Raw genomic sequence first — 18,503 nt, forward strand, 5'->3', positions numbered from 1 at the left:
GCTCCCTTTCACGTCTTCTTGCACTTGAATATTTAAATTGGCAAGGCTTAAACTTTTGTGACGAATGACGATGCAGTGCTGGCCCGTTAACTGTCCAGGGCACCATGTACGTTTGTTAGGATTCATTACTCTCATTTGGCGCTTGGTAAGTGTTAATTTTAGGCCCTGGACTTACCTGTTAGCGACTTAGCTGTTGCTATATTTAGTGCCTACTCAGACCCTTTTATTAACAATTGCAGCAATTTCTTGGACAAACCTGATCTGGTTTCAGAGACTCCCTGGTATAATTCAGCTGTATTAAAATACAGTATGTCAGCATGGAGAGTTGGAGAGAAACAAACAGATATAAAGGGCTGACACTAGGAAGAATGCAAATGCCATGATTATGCTAATTAGCACTGACTTTTCGAGCAGCAACTTCCCATTGAAAGTAGTTGGCAACAGTGGTGTTGGGTAGCCCCACAAACTCCACATCTCTATAGCAAACATCAGCCATGTTCCAACTGACTGTGATTTTGTCACTTCACACAGCATTTTTGCTTTCAGTCATGGTAGAAAAAGTGTTTGATGCCTGACACTTGTCGTGTTATGCTCTGGTCAGACACAATATTACATAATTGTGAGACTTCTTATCTAACACTCTTATTTTTTATCTTGTGTTTAACCAGGAAAGCGGATTGATCAACTCAACTCGGCCTTTGCCAGCTCCCAGCAGTTCCATCAGACTTCTAAGGACTTCCAAGCCTGGCTGAATCAAACTCTCCAGGAGCAGTGCAAGACACAGCCCATCTCCGCTTATGCAGAGAGGTTAAAACAGAGTCTCAAGGAGAACAGTACTGTTCAGAAGGCCATTAGTGACCATGAGGGACCTTATAACACCATCATGAAAGAGGGTGAAACTCTCCTTCAGAGAACAGAGGGGGCAGAAAAGGTGGCCCTTCAGGGACAGCTCTCTGCTCTAAAGTCCAGCTGGGATGATGTGAAGAAAAGCAATGCTGATCAAGCAGAAAAGCTTCAAGGGGCCATGCAGAGGGCTTTGAAATACAAGGAACATTCAGAGCAACTGAGCTCATGGTTGCAAGAGTTTGAAGACAGGGAGAAGAATGTAAAGCTCAGCGTGAACTCAGTGGAGATCGAGGGCTCCCTCTTGCAGTTGAAGGCCATCCAGAAGGATGTTGACAAGCATAGAGGGCAAGTTGTGATAACGAACACAGCTGCAGACAGCCTACTGGAGGTCGTCACTTCAGATGGCGATATGGTTAGGGAGGAGAAGGCAACCATTGGTAAAAGACTGGATAAGCTGACAGAAGATTTAATGCTCAAAAGAGAAACATTAGAAAATATCTCGCAGAAACTGAAAGAGTTCAACGACTTACAGAAAGAAGCCAAAGGCCAACTGGAGGGTGCCAGGAAACAGCTCGATTCGCACTCTTCCTTGGGTGTCCAGGCCTACAGCAACAAGAACCTGACCAACATGAAGGCTCAGCAGAACAGCTTAGAGGGTGTCCACAACCAGATTGAGAATCTCAAAAGTCTTGCACAAAGTCTTGTTGTAGATGCCTCTGAGGTTGAAGGTGTGACAGACCTTCTTCTTCAGGCAGATAGCTTGGAAAAAGACCACATGTCAATTACCAAAAAGGTAGAGGATGCTTGCTTCACCCTGGAGAACAAGCTCCAGGGCATTGGACAATTCCAGAACAGCATCCGCGAAATGTTTGCAAACTTTGCAGACCTGGATGACGAGTTGGATGGTATGGCTTCAGTTGGCAGGGATCTTGACACCTTACGGGATCAGCAAAGCACTATCAAAGACTTTGTTGCTAAACTTCAGGATCTGATGACCAACACAGCCAATGGCAGAGACAGTTGCAAGAAGATGCTGGAGTCAGAGGCCTCACCTGATCTCCTGGGTCTAAAGAGAGACTTGGAAGCCCTGGGCAAGCAATGTGGAAAGCTGATGGACAGAGCCACCACTAGAAGAGAACAGGTCGAGGAGACCCTCAGTCATCTGGAGGAGTTCTGCAGCAAGGCGCAAGAGTTTACCCACAAACTAAGCAGTGCCGAGAAGCAAGAGGAGTCCCAAGGGTCTGTTGGATTGGAAACAGAAGTCATTAACCAACAACTGGAGACCTTCAAGGTAAAATTAAGATTCATTACCTTGTCTCATCTTGTTCTTTTCCCCTTCTATAGCAGTGCACTGACATTTTAAACAACTGATATACTGCAGTGTCTTACGCATTATAGATCATGAGGTAAATGTGAGCTTTGTATTTTATAATGAACAAGATCTATATCTACTGTTGACCCGAAAAGTATTTGAACAGGTGAAGTGTGTCATTTATGCACCACTAGTGGCACTAAAAAGAGTTTCAGAAATATTGACTGTCTTCAAACAAGTTTCAGTCGATACCAATGTTAAATTTTTTGGACAAACTCACGCCATTGTTTGTGCCAGTTTTATTATGTTGTTCCCAGTTAGGCCGCTCAATCAAACAGACTGCAATTCCTTTTGGTGCCACTAATAGCACAGATATTACACTTCACCTTTATGTCACACTTAAAGGGTTTGTTCACCCAAAAATGAAAATTATCCCATAATTGACTCACCCTCAAGCCATCCTAGGTGTATATGACTTTCTTCTTTCAGCCAAACACAATCGTAGTTATATAAAACAAAGATCCTGGCTCTTCCAAACTTTATAATGGGAGTGAATGGTACCTTAGATTTTGAAGCCCCAAAATGCACATCCATCCATCATAAAAGTAATCCTTGCGGCTTCAGGGGTTAATAAAGGCCTTCAGAAGCGAAGCCATGCATTTTTGTAAGAAAAATATCCATATTTATAACTTTGTAAACCGTAACCACTTGCTTCCAGTAACGGCCATACATGGGTCTAGTTCCGGCTCATGAGTGACCTCTGACCCCACGCATGACGAGTGACCTCTGACCCCACGCATAACGTATTGACGAATCACGGAAGCGCAGAGGATAGAGCCAAACAAAACACTGGTCGTGAATTAGAAGTCTAAAACAAGAATTTTTAAATAGAAAGTGAGAGTGGGAGGAGCTTGAGTTTGTTTGAACCACGAGAGTATGCTACTCCTACGTCATGTGTCGGGTCAGAGGTCACTCTTCCACCAGAACTCGACTCGCATACGGCCATTACCGGAAGCCAGTAATTATAGTTTAATACAGGCCTTCAGAAGGCCTTTATCAACTCCCAGAAGCCGTATGGATTACTTTTATGATGGATGGATGCACTTTTTTGGGCTTAAAATTTTTTTTACCATTCACTCCCATTATGAAGTTTGGAAGAGATTAGATTTTAATATAACTGTGATTGTGTTCTTCTGAAAGAAGAAAGTCACATACAGCTAGGATGGCTTGAGGGTGAGTACATTATGGGATAATGTTCATTTTTGGATGAACTCAAACAAATGCCACAGTTTGCAAAGCAAAACTTTTCACAATTATTTTTTTTAATTTAAAAAAAAAAAATTTATATAAAAAAAAATACTGTGTTCATTTTAGGGGCAAATGTTTAATGAAGTATCTGTAGAGTTTTACATGAGGATTTTTGCTTCCTCAGTTATGTGGCATGGTTTTGGTCTGTTAGCCATGTGTTAGATCGTTCTCTAGATAGTTCAGTGAGTCTGTGAGCATCTGGTGCTAACAAAAGAGCGTCAGCTGATGGGGCATTGTTGCGAAGGTGCAGCGGGCCAGCTGGGGGCCAGTGGGGGGCCAGTGGGGTGCACGTATCGTACTGGCCCAGTGAAAGCTAGCGGACTCGGACTTCTGCTCCTTGACCTGTTAGCGAGTGCTATGGCAGGCTTCTCTATTCACTGCAAACAATAGATGTTTTTAGCTGTCTTATTTTTAGCTACTAGCTAATTAAGTTTTTTCTGCATTTTAACCTGCTATAGTTAAGGATTCTGTTTGTAAAACATTGATTATTCTTATATTTAAAAAATCAGCTCAGCCTTTTGTTGTTATAGCATGTGGTTGCTTTTAATACATATTTATTAAATTGTTCCAAAGCATTAAAAGATGTTTCAGTAAAATATAACTTTTTTGTTAGTGTTACATTACCAGAAAATAATTTGTATTTAAAAAAAAAGACAAACCCTGTTGACAGTTACATGCTCACAGCAGAAGTGTGTAATGCACAACCATTTCTCTTTGTGTGTTTGTAAAGCGATTTTTGTTCATTTTTTACAAACTGAGGGGTGAGTCGAAAGTGTTTTCTGTCCCACAGATGCAGTCGAAAAAGCTTAACTTGTACTTAACCAGGGAATATTTTTAGAGAAGTTGACTTCATCTCTCAAAAATTACATATTTGTTTTGGCCTGTCAGTTTGGATTCCTGGATGTTTTTGGACTCCATATTTCAAGTGGTACATCATTTGGAAAAGTATGCGGCTGCAGGAATTTTTGGATTGTTCAGATCCTCAAAAAAAAAAAAAAAGCCTTCTTTCTATTCTTTTGTTATGGCAACAGAGTGTGTTTTTTAAATCATAAACAAAAGATGTAGATTTCTCAGGTTTTGTTACAGTTTATTAATTACTCCTAGGAGAAATCATAGGAAATATTAGGATGGATGATATTGTAATGTTATCACAACACTGATAGAAAACCTGCTGAAAAAAAAACAAACATGTGATTTAAAATATCAGTCCTAGATAAAACCATTGTCAAGAATTAAAGTGGGATAAAACATTGTCCATAAAGCCTTTAAATGCTTGAAGCTGAAAGAAGCTTAACCTATATTTGTATGTGCATATGAATCAAGCATGGACATCCATGCGCTGTGCTGAAGCATCAGCTGCCGCTGTTCAGGCCATCGTTCGGCCCCTTGTTGTTCGGGCTCCCCCATTCTTTTTGTTCTTTTCAATCTCTGGATGGATGATCACTGCTACATCAGCTGCTGCTGGAAAATCTGCTTTGTTCTCACTGATACGGCCATTAAACGCGGGGAAATTACCCAGATCATGATGCACGAAGAGAAAATCTGCTTTGTCATTTAAAAATATAAGAATATGCATGTGTTGCTTGTTTATCCTTATCATTTCAATTCACTGGATTCATTTGTGACTAAACCCAATATGTAGGGAGCCGAGCCATGTGTAAAAGGACCAGAATATTAGATACCTTGAGGTGGGTTCATTTGACTATAGCCAGCAAGAATCAACCCACAACTCGACAACTACCCAGAACACCTTAGCAAACACATAGCAATGCATGACACTGTGGCGGTGAGTTTTACAGGAGTTGTTTGGAAATTAAGGAATTGTTTGTCTTCTTTTCCACTACTTAGACATGACAGTAATGTCTCATACAAACCTGTGGGAATTTCTGACTCTTGAATCATGGCTATTCGTAATTCCATAGGTGACGATTGGAAAAGGGTCTTTGTGAACCCCTCAGTGTTGGCTGAATCATCAGCCTGACTCACCGTACAGACGCCCAACAGGGAACATGAAACCCTGCACCAGCACTGCACTAGAACTTATGCACATTGTTGCATTATGATGAAGTTGTTATTTCACTGTGATCATGTTGCATGGGACGGTAACAAAGAGGGAGAGAGATAACATTTTGGCCCTACGGATCTCAGCCCTTGAATGCTGGAGGAATTTATACTGTGAGATTTTTTTTCTCAACCAAACCTTTGTTCTCGTCTAAATAATAGTTCTGCGTTTCAGTGCCTGTGGGTATTGTTCGTGTGAATGGTGAGAGATTCTGTTGACAGAGTTTTTTTTTCAAATGGGGAAACATCCCTGCCCTGTTTCTGTGGACAGACAGACATTGTTTCCCATCATGTCTGGTTTTAAATGAATGGTTTAATGCATGTAACATCAGGGCTTATAATTTGTTCATCCACATTTAAATGGCTCACTGCAAAGTTGCAAGCTGGCTCCATTTGTACATCTTTGCCACCTGCAAATGGATGGTCAAAACTCCAAGGGCCACAAACTTCTGTGTAAATTGTTTGTAAAATCATTCATACGTGATTTGTCACATTTTACATAAGAATGAATTTATAAAAGAATTACACTGAAATTCTGCTCATGTTTCATAAATGAGGCCGTGAGATCAAACGGCTGTAAAGCACAGCAAATGGTCAAGTTCATCCAAATAAATGGCGTCATAGAAAGATAAATCCCTTTTATTTGCTTCTTGAGACGTCTATGTGGCGTCAACAGCAGTAAACACGTCTCGGAGACATTAGAGACTTGGACTATGAAAACAAATGTCTTTCTTAATTCACTGCCTGGATTATTTCAAAATATCCTTCCTTCAAATCCCAGACATCTCTTTAACCTCTTCACCTCTGCCAGTTTCACAGTTTCCTCTTTTCGTTAGCACAGAGATTTCTGGATGCCTACGCGCTGTTCATTTCCCCCCCGCACGCTTAGCAGGGAAAGTGTGTAATTTACTTGGAATACGCTGCAACGTCATCATACACAGGCAACTCTCCTAGATTAGGGGTTTCACATATGATAACATCATGTAGTGCTAAGGTGGTGAGCGATGACTGAAAGGTAAACTTCCTTTTCCACTTTCAATGAAGTGATTTATCTATATATAGGCAGTTGACTCGTGGGCAGTGCTCCGACACATGGTGCGGTTGCACTTTGAGCGCCCCGAGTTCGTTGTCGTTCACGACCCCCGCACCCCCAACCCCACCCTCCCACTTTGCTTCCTTTTCACTCTATGCAGTACTATCCGAATAAAGGTAAAAAAAAACACTTGTTCCCTATAAATCTGAGCATATACTCCTCCTACAATTTGGAATCTCCCTTGTGTAAAATGCACTGTGAAGATCACTACGGTAGGCACTATCAGGCGATTAGAACTTATCCAGAGATTATCTTGCTGACGTAACGTTGACAAGTACCAGAAACAAAGCTGCATTCTTTATTCAGTCTAGCCTTTAATCCTTTGCTTCTCCCACCTTGTCCACTTGCCATGAAAAAAGACCTGTCTTGCACTTGGCAGAGGTTACGGTGTTTCATTACCCACGTCTAGTTCCTCCCTCAGCATTCCGCTGTAATTATGAGACACTACAGGCTCTTCTGTGGCTCCAAAACACCCGGCAGAGACAAGAAGAGAAACAAGGGACGGAGAGGGCAAGAGAGCAGAGAGCATATCTATTTCTGCCTTGTGTGATGTCATCTGAAAGGGTGCCGACCGCTTTTGTAGCTTTGCTTTCTCTCTCTCTCTCTCTCTCTCTGCCCTACCCTGACAAGAGGAGGAGGGCTGCTGTCAGAGCAGAAGCACACTAAGAAGTTAAGTCAAATGGGACACGGAGACAGAAGGGGAGAATTAAAAGAGGGTCAAACGGCTACCAATCAGCATGAGCCGGCCACCGCACAAATGGAGCTGTGGCAGATGTTGGCTGAATAATGTGAAGGGGGCGGGGCTTTGAGTCCTGTGCCAGGAGGGTGTCTGTCATTGCCGGTTGGACCACAAGAGAGGCAGGAGCGGCTTTTTGTTTCTCCTGGTGCTTATGGCTTTGTTTTCCCAGATTTGAGGATTTGTATCAGGATATGCCACCATTATGTATACGGGATACCTCTGTGTGGATAACTGTAAGGGAGATCTCAGGAAACTCTAAAATTCCAGGCACTTTTTGGACTGCTTGACGTCTGCGATGGAGTTATAAAGAACTAAGGAAACAAGCAACAATGACAAGTTGTGACAATGGGGAGAAATGGAAACCGGCAGGATTGTCATTTTGGAAAAGGATGTTTAAGAGGAAGAAGTGATGTATTAGAGAAATACCAAAAGTTTATTTTTTAAATATATATACATATATATATATATATATATTTTTTTCGTTAACTTTATTTTCACCAATCTTTATAAAAGTAATTTAAAGAAATTCATAGTATTTTTTTGTGGTATTCTATTTTTTTTTTGTGTTAAATTGTATATCCATAACAAAAGTCTATATTTTACTCTTACTGCTGTATTTATTTACCTTTTCATTGGGGGTAAAGTGTATGCCAAGTGACTTGCAAAAGTAAAGACTCCCTTTTGGCTTATTTTTAAGTCTCTTTCATGTCTGTTAGGGATTGTTGCACTGAAAACCTTTACCTCATTGTTGTGCGTCATTTGTAAGTTATTGTCATAATGGGGAAACCTCTGAGTAGACCAGACTGTCTGCGGCAGAACCCTTCTTGTGTGGGCAAAGGAGAGGAGGAGGACCTCAACATCGATGACTGTTACGTTCCCCAGAGGTCCATATATGACACCGTGCGTCTGAATGAGCAGATCGACTCGGGCTCAAAGGGCAGCCTGGGCTCAAGGCACTTTGTTGGGACTTTGCCATATAGCCATCGCACACTGGACATAAACGCACTCTGTGGGAACGGCGTCTTGGCCTCCTCCAGTGCCTTTGAGCTCCGCAGCAGGGAGGCGGTGCGTTTGGATGAGCGGGTTGTGTTCGACGGCTTGAAGCTTAATGGGGATATTATCCGGGGTGCAGACACCATGCTGTGTAAACCCCGAGCAGCGGGAGAGAAAAGGGAGCCGCCTCAGCACCGGCGCTCCTGGCGGACCTTCGCTCCCGCAAACCTCAGTGAGTTCGGCAGCTCCAGCGGAATGCTATGCGATGATGGATCGGGCCAACGTGGATTGGGTCGAGTTGGAAGAGGACGCAGTATGACGAACTCTCTCACCTCAGAAGGCGACTCGGGCCTGTGTAGTCCCACTGTGGAAAGAGAACAACAAAACCCACGATCCCAGAGGAGAACTGGGCCTGGTACAAGAAGCCTTTCTTCTGCTGAGGGAGTGCACGTATCTGGGGATCTGAAGCCAGGGCATTCCCTCAGCTCCGGTCAGGAAGACTTCCCCTTTTCCCCAAAGAAAGACCGGTTACCAACTCCGCTGTACTACACAGATGCATCAACGCTTGGAAGCCAACAATGTAACAATACAATCAACTCAGACCTCAGTGTGGGTCAGAACGCTGTTTCTAATCGTGATTGTCCAGATATAAATGTCAGGACGCTGGCAGAGTCGAGCAGTAAAACACATATGTCCACAACATTTTCCGGATATGAGGAATTACCCACAGCTGAACTTCTTGAAGACACTTGTTCACAGGATGACTGTGAGCTTCTCAGTGTTGTGGTGACGGAACCAAAGAGTCTTTCAAATTGCCTGCAGAATATAGAACAATATGCAACTAAGGATGAAAAGAGTTATGAATACGAGCAAAGAGCTACAGACTCCAAAATGGCAGATTTGGAGGATTTCTTGTTGTTAGTTGAAAGGGAGGCAGGTTTCACCAATGGAATAAAACACATGGAGGATGAAGACATAGAGAGTCTATTAACATCCATAGCTGAATGTTCGCAGATGGACCTTGTGGCCTTGCCTTCCACCCAGGTACCCCAAAATAGCTGGTTAATGCTGATTGTTTGATTAGCGTTTCCTGGGAGGGAAACGCTTGGCCTTTATCAGATTAGGAGAAAGCTGAATTGGGTTTATCGTTATTTGCTTGTCAGTGACTCAGATGTTGTGATGGTGCACAGCTGGTTATAACTGAGTAGAAGCCTCTCACAACAACCAGGTGACTGGTGCTGGAGCACATAGTGCCCTTTTTAGTGGAAGAACATCACCTTATAAGGATGCTGGCTAAAACATATCTAGTTACCCAGCTGAAAAGACCAGCGTAACTGGCCATTGATTATGTTTTGGATGCTGGTTCCCAAAATGTGATTGTAGTAGTTCATGTTCACATTCAGGTATTCTCTTTTTGTTTCAACGTTAAAATCTCCTAAGGAGTTTTAAAAGAAACATCAAAGATAAATTTGATTCTTAACATAGAACCACAACTGAGAACACTATGTATTGCTTAAGTGTAACTTCAAATATTGGGACTTTTATTAATGATTGAAGATTTATTGAACTTCATAATATTCAAGCAATCATTAATGCAAGTCCAATCTTTGAAGTGTTTCAAGATTCATTGAACTTCATCATATTCAAGCAAACACTGAATAGCTTACAGTTTTTTCATTGGTTTTTAGTGTTCTGACAAGACCAGCGTAATTGGCCACTATCTTATGTTTTGGAGGCTGGTTCCCAAATTGGGATTGTAGTAGTAGTTTATGTATGATATCCACATTCATGTAGTCTCTTTTTTTTTCAATGTTTATAACTTCTAAGGAGTTTTAGGAAAAACATTAAAAAAAAGAAAGAAAAGTTTGATTCTTAATGTTGAACCATAACAGAGAACTATATGTAGTGCCAAAAGTGTAACTTCAAAGATTGGACTTGCATTATCGAATATTATGTTCAATCTGAAACACTAAATAGCTTACAGTTTTGGTTTTTAGTGTTCTTCAATATTTATCACTTACAGGTTTTCCAGAAAGACGTCATTGAGTCGCTGCAGAGCCAATTGCATGAGTTGAACACTCTGGGCCATTCATTGATCCAGAACGCCGGCAAAGGCACCAGCACCAAAAGCCTTGATCATGATCTAGAAGAGGTCAACACCAGATGGAACACCCTCAACAAAAAAGTAAGACCCACTCTTCAGCTAGTTTCACAAAATGTTTACATTTTAATTGAAGAGGTGCAATGATATCATGTATGAATTGTTCAATTTCTTTATCCACTGCACTCTGGATTGCTCATAATCTTTTGATAGCAATCATAATGTTTGCCAGTGTTGGTGAGTAACTAAGGAGTACTGATGCCACTACCTTAGCTGTAATCTTCAGTGCTTTGAGAATAGACCATTTCAAGGATGTAAACAATAACAAATGCACTGGAATGCTACTGCACATGTCTGATTAATACATTTAATTTCCCACCAATGTTTTGAATGCGCTCGACAACTAACCGGAAAACGTCCAACGAACAAAGACGTCACTTCCTTAAGCCAACAAATAGCCGTTGAAATGGTCTATAGTCGAGTGTAGCCTTTCCAGTATCCATGGTTTATAGCAAGTAGCGATAGTGTTAGATGCTACACCAACAAATTTAGTCATTTGTAGCATGCCAAGCTACAGTTTTAAGGTTGTTTCCTCAGCATTGCTGTATGTGTGATCTTCACAGGTTGCGGAGCGATCTGCACAACTTCATGAAGCCCTGCTCGACTGTGGCAGGTTCCAGGATGCTCTGGAGTCTCTTCTCAGCTGGCTCACGGACACAGAGGAGCTGGTGGCCAATCAGAAACCTCCATCAGCAGAATTCAAAGTGGTCAAAGCACAGATACAAGAGCAGAAGGTATGACGTCAGAAATGCTTAGACCCTATCTCAATGAGAATCAGTTCGCTGATGTGGAATCTGTCTTTTGGTTTTACATATGCTGATATCAGTTTATTTTTCCTAATGGCTCTGTCTAGCTCCTGCAGAGACTGCTGGATGACCGAAGAGCTACAGTGGAGCTGATTAAGACGGAGGGACGGAAGATGACGGATTTAGCTGACACTGTTGATAAGGAGAAGATTGCGAGAGAGATTGAATGTCTGGGGCAAAGGTGGGATGTCCTACTTAAGAAAGCGGAGAACAGGTAAATCTATTAACACATCTTAAATTCTGGAAATAAAGTGCCCATAGTTGGCAAGTCAAATAGGGATTGGCTAAAATAATGTTTTGTTTTGTAGATTCCCTTAAGTACTAAAATAGATTTTTAAAGATAAAATCATGTCATGTTTAATTTTGTAGCACTTTATTTTACAGTCCTGTTCCCCTTGTACATACTATGTCCTTATTATAGTTATTACAATACCTGGGTAATAACTAGGTACTAACCCTGAACCTACCCCTAAACATAACTTTAACCCAATCAGCATGTAACCCAATAGTTACCTTATATTACCCAGTACTTGCTTAGGTAAGGACGCCGTATGTAAGTGCACGTACTTTAAAAATAAAGTGCAACCTTTAATTTAATGTGTTGCTTTGCACTTCTTTGTAATTATTTGTGAAATTTACTAGCAATCTCTCTCATTAATAATTTATATCGTTATGTGTTTACCAGCATTTTACAATGGTTTCGAATGAGTTTAAACTTTGGTAGACAAATCTTAAGTTACAGCTTCTAAATAAGAATCAGTTCTCATTTTCCAGCTGTACTTATAAGGTATAATCACAATCACTACTTTTTTCGTGGGTAAAGGACTGTGTATGTACAGTATAATCAAACCCAGTCGTGTCCAGCAATAAAACTAACTGCAGCGTTCTTGGCAGACACAAGCAGCTGGAGAATATATTGGTGGTGGCACAGCAATTCCATGAGACCCTTGAGCCTTTGACGGAGTGGTTGACAGCTACCGAAAAAAGACTAGCCAACTCAGAGCCCATCGGCACCCAGACGTCCAAGTTAGAGGAGCAAATCTCTCAGCATAAGGTACAGGACCGTCTGTAGCGACAGCATAGTCCCGTGACCATTATTAGTTTGTTTTCCATTATGTTTTACTTTATCCATTCCCTGCATTTATGTTCTTCTCGCTTATGTTCTCATTTGATCCATTCTTTTTTTTGTTATTATGGTTTCCGCTCCTTGGTTATGTGACATCCATGGTAAACAGGCCTTAGAGGAGGAGGTTTTGGGCCGTGGTAAGGTCTTGTACCAGGCCATGAGTCTGGGCCAATCTCTTCGGGCGGTGGGCTGTGTGGATGACAAGGAGCTGGTTCAGGCAAAGCTGGACAGCATGAACAGCAGATATATGGAGCTGCAGGAGCATTGCCGTCAGAAGACCGAGTTACTGCGACAGGCCCTGGCTAATGCACAGCTCTTTGGGGAGGACGAAGTGTCCCTAATGACCTGGCTCGATGAGGTGCACTGCAAACTGAGCGAAGTCTCGATCCAAGACTACACGATGGCCGTGCTCGTGAAACAGCACGCTGAGCAGCTGGTACTTCACAAGCTCCTCCTCTTAAGGCTTCCTTCCCTTGTTTTCATCATTTCATTTCTCTGTCTTCTCGGATTTTAGATCGCTCTGTTAGAAAGTTCTGGTGACTGATATATGTTTCAATGTCCAGGCTCTTCATGAGGACATTGAGTTGAGGAAACAAAATATTGAACAGGCCATCCTAAATGGGTTAGAGCTGCTGAAACAGTCCACAGGTGAGGTTAAAGAAGAAAAACACAGTGTCAATATTTGGAAGGTTTTCTGTTTGATGGGAAGCTTTTGATGCTCTGAAACTGTGAATCATGTGTGTGTTCACTTTCATTCAGGCGATGAGGTTGTCGTCATCCAAGGTAAACTGGATGGAATAAAGACGAGGTATTCAGAGATCAACACAATGAGCAACAATGTTTCAAAGACTCTGGACAAAGCCCTGTCTCTTGCCACAAAGCTGCAAAACACCCACGAGGAGCTGGACTCCTGGCTGGAGAAGGTTGAGTCTGAGCTGGCTTCATTTAAAGCTGAAGAACCGGTCGGAGAACAGCTCACTGGCTTGCAAGAGAGGCAGAAAGTAAGTAGCCGCGTTTCCATTACCTTTTGAAATTGAAAATACACCCAATGGAAACACGTCAATTTCGCAAAAACTCCCATTTATCGCAAACAAGTTTTTACGCTCGTATGAGGTGGTTTTTCAGGCAATTCGAATAAGAAATATTTCGCAAAACTGCAATGGAAACAGTTTTTGCGCATTTACAGGTCAGCTGACATAGATTAACGTGTGTAGTATGTGTGTTTGGACAGAAGACGAGACGGAGTTCTTTAATAAATTCATATAAGACAAAAGAATTACTGGAATAATGGATTCAAAACCTCAAATAAATGCCACAATCAAGACCTCGAAGCAGATATGAGGGAGAAAAACCCAGAAACTCCTCATATGAGCCGCTCACAAGTATAAGGGTTGTTCCTTACCATTAATGCTTGGAAAACACACATACATCTTATTTGATTAATAATAATGGCCAGTGCAGTGGCTGGTGGTCCAGTTGCTATGGTTTTTGGAATGATTTAACTTATCGTGAGAGGAATTTTTTATTTTTTTTACTCGCATAACATCGGTTAATGGAAACGCCGTCATTTTGCAATAGTTTTTTGTCGACATTTAGAAAAAATCGCAAACGTTTTTCACAAATCTGTGGAAACGCGCCTAGTGATGGTGCTGCAGATGCGTTTTAACCCTTAGGAAAGAGAATTTACAAAAGTGTTAATGCTAGGCACCTCGAATACCAAACAAATGAGTCTATTAAGGGGCTGTTTACAACACCGGTTTCAAATTAAAATGGGGAAAACATTATCAGCCGTTCATTTACACAACAACTGTGTTTTGGGAGCCTGAAAATACAAACTTTTAAAAATGGGTTTCAAAGTGCGAGTTTTTACTGTTATCGTCTCTGTGTAAACTACAAAAAAACGGAAATTTGTGAAAACAGTGACGTCATGCGCATGTGTATTACATGTTATAGGCACGTGGTGTTTCACTGGCCTGGCATGAATAATACAGCGTTTCAGTACATCGTTTTTAGTTTTTAGTACATCATTGTCGTGTAAATGTACCCTACGTCTCCCCCTTATTGGTTTCGTTCATAGACTCAGAAGAGATCTCAATAATATCTCAAACTGTGCTCAGATTTGCCAGACTAAATTATATGGTCTATGATGTCCTTTATTGCTCTGTTAAATACATTTAGGAGAAACATACAAGATGTTTTTGAATAAAACATAACAGAATTAAAATCCAATATAACTCAAATAAAGAGCTTGCAAAGACTGGCTGATGGTGATATAATTATGATGTTTGATAAATAAAAATAAATTAAATCTGTTACACTTAGTTTTAAGGTGTCATTGTGACAGTGAAATGACTGTCTATAGGTTTAGGGTTAGTTGCTTGTAAGTATGCATAATTTACTGTTATTACTCTAGTAAGTACAGGTAACCTGTATAACAAGGACACTGTAATAAAAAGTGACACCAAAAAACTCACACTGTAAACCCCAAAAGAAAGATCTACTTAATATTTACACAAAAATACTTGAAAATGGAAAATGTTTGTTTTCAAGTATAGTCAGAATTGGTGGATATATCAGTCTATCCTTCATTTGTCCCATTCAGACACTGCTGAAGGAGGTTAAGGACCAGAAGCCACTGGTGGACTCTCTGAATGAGGTGACCAGCGCTCTGCTGGAACTGGTTCCCTGGCGAGCGAGAGAAGGGTTGGACAGGATGGTCACAGATTACAACGAGCGCTACCGATCGGCCAGCGATGCCATTACACAACACGTGGACCAGACTGGAGCTGCCATCTTAAAATCCCAGCAGGTACGGTGGCTCTCAGCTGCTTGAGGAAATAACACCACCCTGCTATTAGCAGGATTCACAATGAAGTTTGTTGAACGGCCCAAACAATGAAGCGCCTGTGATTGCTGCCAAGGGTGATCGGACTCATTGTGGTGTTAATTCTCAATGCTTTATAGTCGTCCAAACTTTATTTATTCTTTTGAGTCGCCTTGATGGTATTTACATAATATACTAATGGAGTGTGACCCAGATTGATTACATTTGCATCACATTAGTGTGTTTATATGGTTTATTACTGATTAGTTTAGCATAGCTGACTCGCCTGGGTTTTTAAAAAATAATTTGCAAGGTAAAACACTACTACTAATAATATAGAATACAATTTAAAATTATTATTGATAAATATATTATTAATGTGGGTTATCTGGATTTTATAAACGGGAATGTTATGCATTTTAGTGACCATTTGAGTCCAATTATTATATCAGTCACTGTTTGTTGAACCAAAAGCTGTCTTGATGTCTGAAGCTGACACTTAAAGGTCCCGTTCTGCGTGATCCCATGTTTCAAACTTTAGTTAGTGTGTAATGTTGCTGTTAGAGCATAAATAATATCTGTAAAATTATAAAGCTCAAAGTTCAATGCCAAGCGAGATATTTTATTTAACAGAAGTTGACTACAAAAAACGGCTCGATTGGACTTCATCCCTCTACTTCCTTCTTTAATGATGTCACTAGAACCGTTTCTTGACTAACCTCCGCCCACAGGAATGCTCCCTCAACTCTACTGGCTACTTGCGCACTTCTTATAACTTAGGCTACTGTGTTTACTCAGCTCTTACGGTGATTTTCTGAAGTAAAACTGACGCTTCATCTTTTGTGTGATGTACAATAAACTTTATTAAACTCATCAGTACATGTTTGATCATCATTCAGACAGCAGACTTGTAGGCTATTAATAAATAATGGATACATAGCCTACAAGCAGATGACAAATACGTTATAATAACCGTAATTAAACTACTAAACCATACCTGTTTCATCTCTATACAGCACTCTGACTCTGTAGGCATTATTGTCCGACTCGAAATTAACGCCGTTACTGAGAGTTTCTGATATTATCATCATTCCGTGAGATGAATTTTTCCTGACAGACTGAGCGCGAGCTCATGAAGCTCCGCCCCCTGTGTCGTCCAGCAGCAGCTCATTTGCATTTAAAGGGCACACACTGAAACAGCTCGTTTTTCTGAGCCCCAAAAAATGTCAATTTAAACATGCTGTAAAAAATGACCTGTTGGGTATTTTGAGCTCAAACTTCACATACACACTCTGGGGACATCAGAGACTTATTTTACATCTTGTGAAAAGGGGCATAAAACGGGACCTTTAAACTTACTGTTTTTAGACTTATATATACAAATGACCTGATTGGCTAATCTCTTTCCTTGTAAAACAAGTAACAACCTGTCTTCATTTGCTGAATATTCACGGTGTTGTTATGTAAATGTGGGGATCATGTTAATGAGCTCATGTGAATTTCTGAATGGCCTGATTTTGCAGCTTTGTTTCCAATAATGCTCAGGGTAGACTGGAGAAGAAGCTGTGCATTATGAACATATGAATATGTATGCATAGTACATCAAACTCAATTAATCTCGATTTAATTGAATATTAATGTAATTAAATGTATGCATTGTGTTAGAAGCGCATGGAAATGTGATATGGACAGTCACACATCACTGTTTTCTTGTTTTTCCTCTGATGTGCAGTTCGATCAGGCGGCCGCCACTGAGCTGGAGTGGCTGTCGAAGGCAGAGAAGAAGTTGTCCTCTCTTGGAGACGTCAGGCTTGAACCGGAGCAGACCGCGGCTCAGCTACAGGCTCAGAAGGTCAGTCGGACGTTTGCGTGGTCGTCTCTAACACATACGTTATAATCAGGGCTTGACATTGACTTTTTTGCTCACCAGCCACTGTGGCCTGTGGTTTTCCAAAGTTACCAGCCACTCAGCATTAACACTGGCCACGATTCTGACATCGAGACCATTGGGGAAAACTGCCATATGGATATTTTGTATAATATTTTTAATATTATCTTATAATTTGGCTCATGTCACTTTAAGAGCTAATGCACCAACTCATTATACTGTTACACATGCGTTTTCTTCCTCAACTGTTTACGTTCACTTAAAACATAACAGACTGTGTTTATGTGAATACTCACCAAGACCAGCAATTTGACGTTGTTTTGTGTGTATTTGACTGTTTAAGCGCAATAAGCAGCGAAAAAGAACTCAGTTTAGTACTGAGAGGCATCTTTATGTGCTGCACTTTGGGTTTGAGCTCAACATCTGCGGGAATTTGTAAAATTATGCGCAGTCCCATGCCGAAATTCAAGCCCTGTAACACCAACAATATTCATCCGGAGCGAATGAAACGAGTGAGTGAGTGGAGGCGGGTTTGTGTGTAACTCGTAACTTGTGTGTAAGAGATGAGAGAGAGAAAGAGACACTGGTCTCGTGTGTCTATTCTGAGGAAAATGAGTATTGGAAGCGTTTCAGATCTTTCAGTATCGACGCATCAAAAAATCTATATTTTTGACAACACTGCATTACACTTAGGTTATTATTTCAGTTGCCTTTTTAAAAGACTGCAATTGAAAAAAGTATATAAAATTATATATAAAATTCAGCCCGCCAAAGTGTCTAGTAGGAGTGACTGCGTTACACACCACTGCTGGAACACACACACATTTGGCAGGTTGGCGGGTGTTAATGTCAAGCCCTGGTAATAAAGCCCACATTGTCTTTCTCCTCCAGAGCTTCTCCATGGACATTATGAGACATAAAGATGCTGTGGATGACATTGTAAAGACCGGCGAGGCCATTATGAACAGCAAAGATGAAGCAGAGAAGCAGGTGTTGAGGGTAAATAAAAGTACATGTATAAAGAAATGTAGCCTAAACTGTGTCCAGTCCTGGTGAAATCACTGTGTTCTCGTACAGGTGAAGCTCCAGGGGTTGTCGGAGAAATACAGTGTGGTCAGTCAGCTGAACTCGGAGCGCTGTCTGCAGCTGGAAAGAGCTCATTCTCTGGCCTGCCAGTTCTGGGAGACGCACGATGAGCTCTGGCCATGGCTTCAGGAGACCAGAGCTACCTTCACTCAGCTGTCCCAGCCGGCCATCGAGTACGAAGCCCTCCGACAGCAGCAAGAGGAGCTGAGGGTGAGGCTAACAGCCATTAACACTAGATCATTCCTCTTATTAATGAAGCA

General features: G+C 41.3%; 1 protein-coding gene and 1 long non-coding RNA gene across 4 annotated transcripts in view; one reads left to right on the top strand and one right to left on the bottom strand.

The window, feature by feature from the left end:
- The window catches only part of dst (dystonin), a 200,758-nt gene that overhangs the window by 140,687 nt on the left and 41,568 nt on the right, over positions 1-18,503 (top strand). For all 3 annotated transcript variants that reach the window (XM_082153876.1, XM_082153877.1, XM_082153878.1), the window contains exons 56-67: positions 669-2,137; positions 10,376-10,537; positions 11,077-11,247; positions 11,367-11,533; positions 12,214-12,373; positions 12,555-12,881; positions 13,009-13,093; positions 13,205-13,446; positions 15,048-15,254; positions 17,002-17,121; positions 18,049-18,156; positions 18,235-18,453. In XM_082153876.1, the coding sequence (XP_082010002.1) occupies positions 669-2,137; positions 10,376-10,537; positions 11,077-11,247; positions 11,367-11,533; positions 12,214-12,373; positions 12,555-12,881; positions 13,009-13,093; positions 13,205-13,446; positions 15,048-15,254; positions 17,002-17,121; positions 18,049-18,156; positions 18,235-18,453 (3,437 nt within the window). The remainder of the gene's footprint in view (positions 1-668; positions 2,138-10,375; positions 10,538-11,076; positions 11,248-11,366; positions 11,534-12,213; positions 12,374-12,554; positions 12,882-13,008; positions 13,094-13,204; positions 13,447-15,047; positions 15,255-17,001; positions 17,122-18,048; positions 18,157-18,234; positions 18,454-18,503) is intronic.
- LOC309486567 lies at positions 15,570-16,991 on the bottom strand. The gene is made up of 2 exons (XR_014201599.1): positions 16,612-16,991; positions 15,570-15,761 (listed from the first exon to the last, which is right to left on the bottom strand). It is a non-coding gene; the product is annotated as an uncharacterized lncRNA (long non-coding RNA).

The sequence above is a fragment of the Leuciscus leuciscus genome (assembly GCF_965113295.1).
Source record: "Leuciscus leuciscus genome assembly, chromosome: 22".
In the NCBI taxonomy this organism is placed as follows: domain Eukaryota; kingdom Metazoa; phylum Chordata; class Actinopteri; order Cypriniformes; family Leuciscidae; genus Leuciscus; species Leuciscus leuciscus.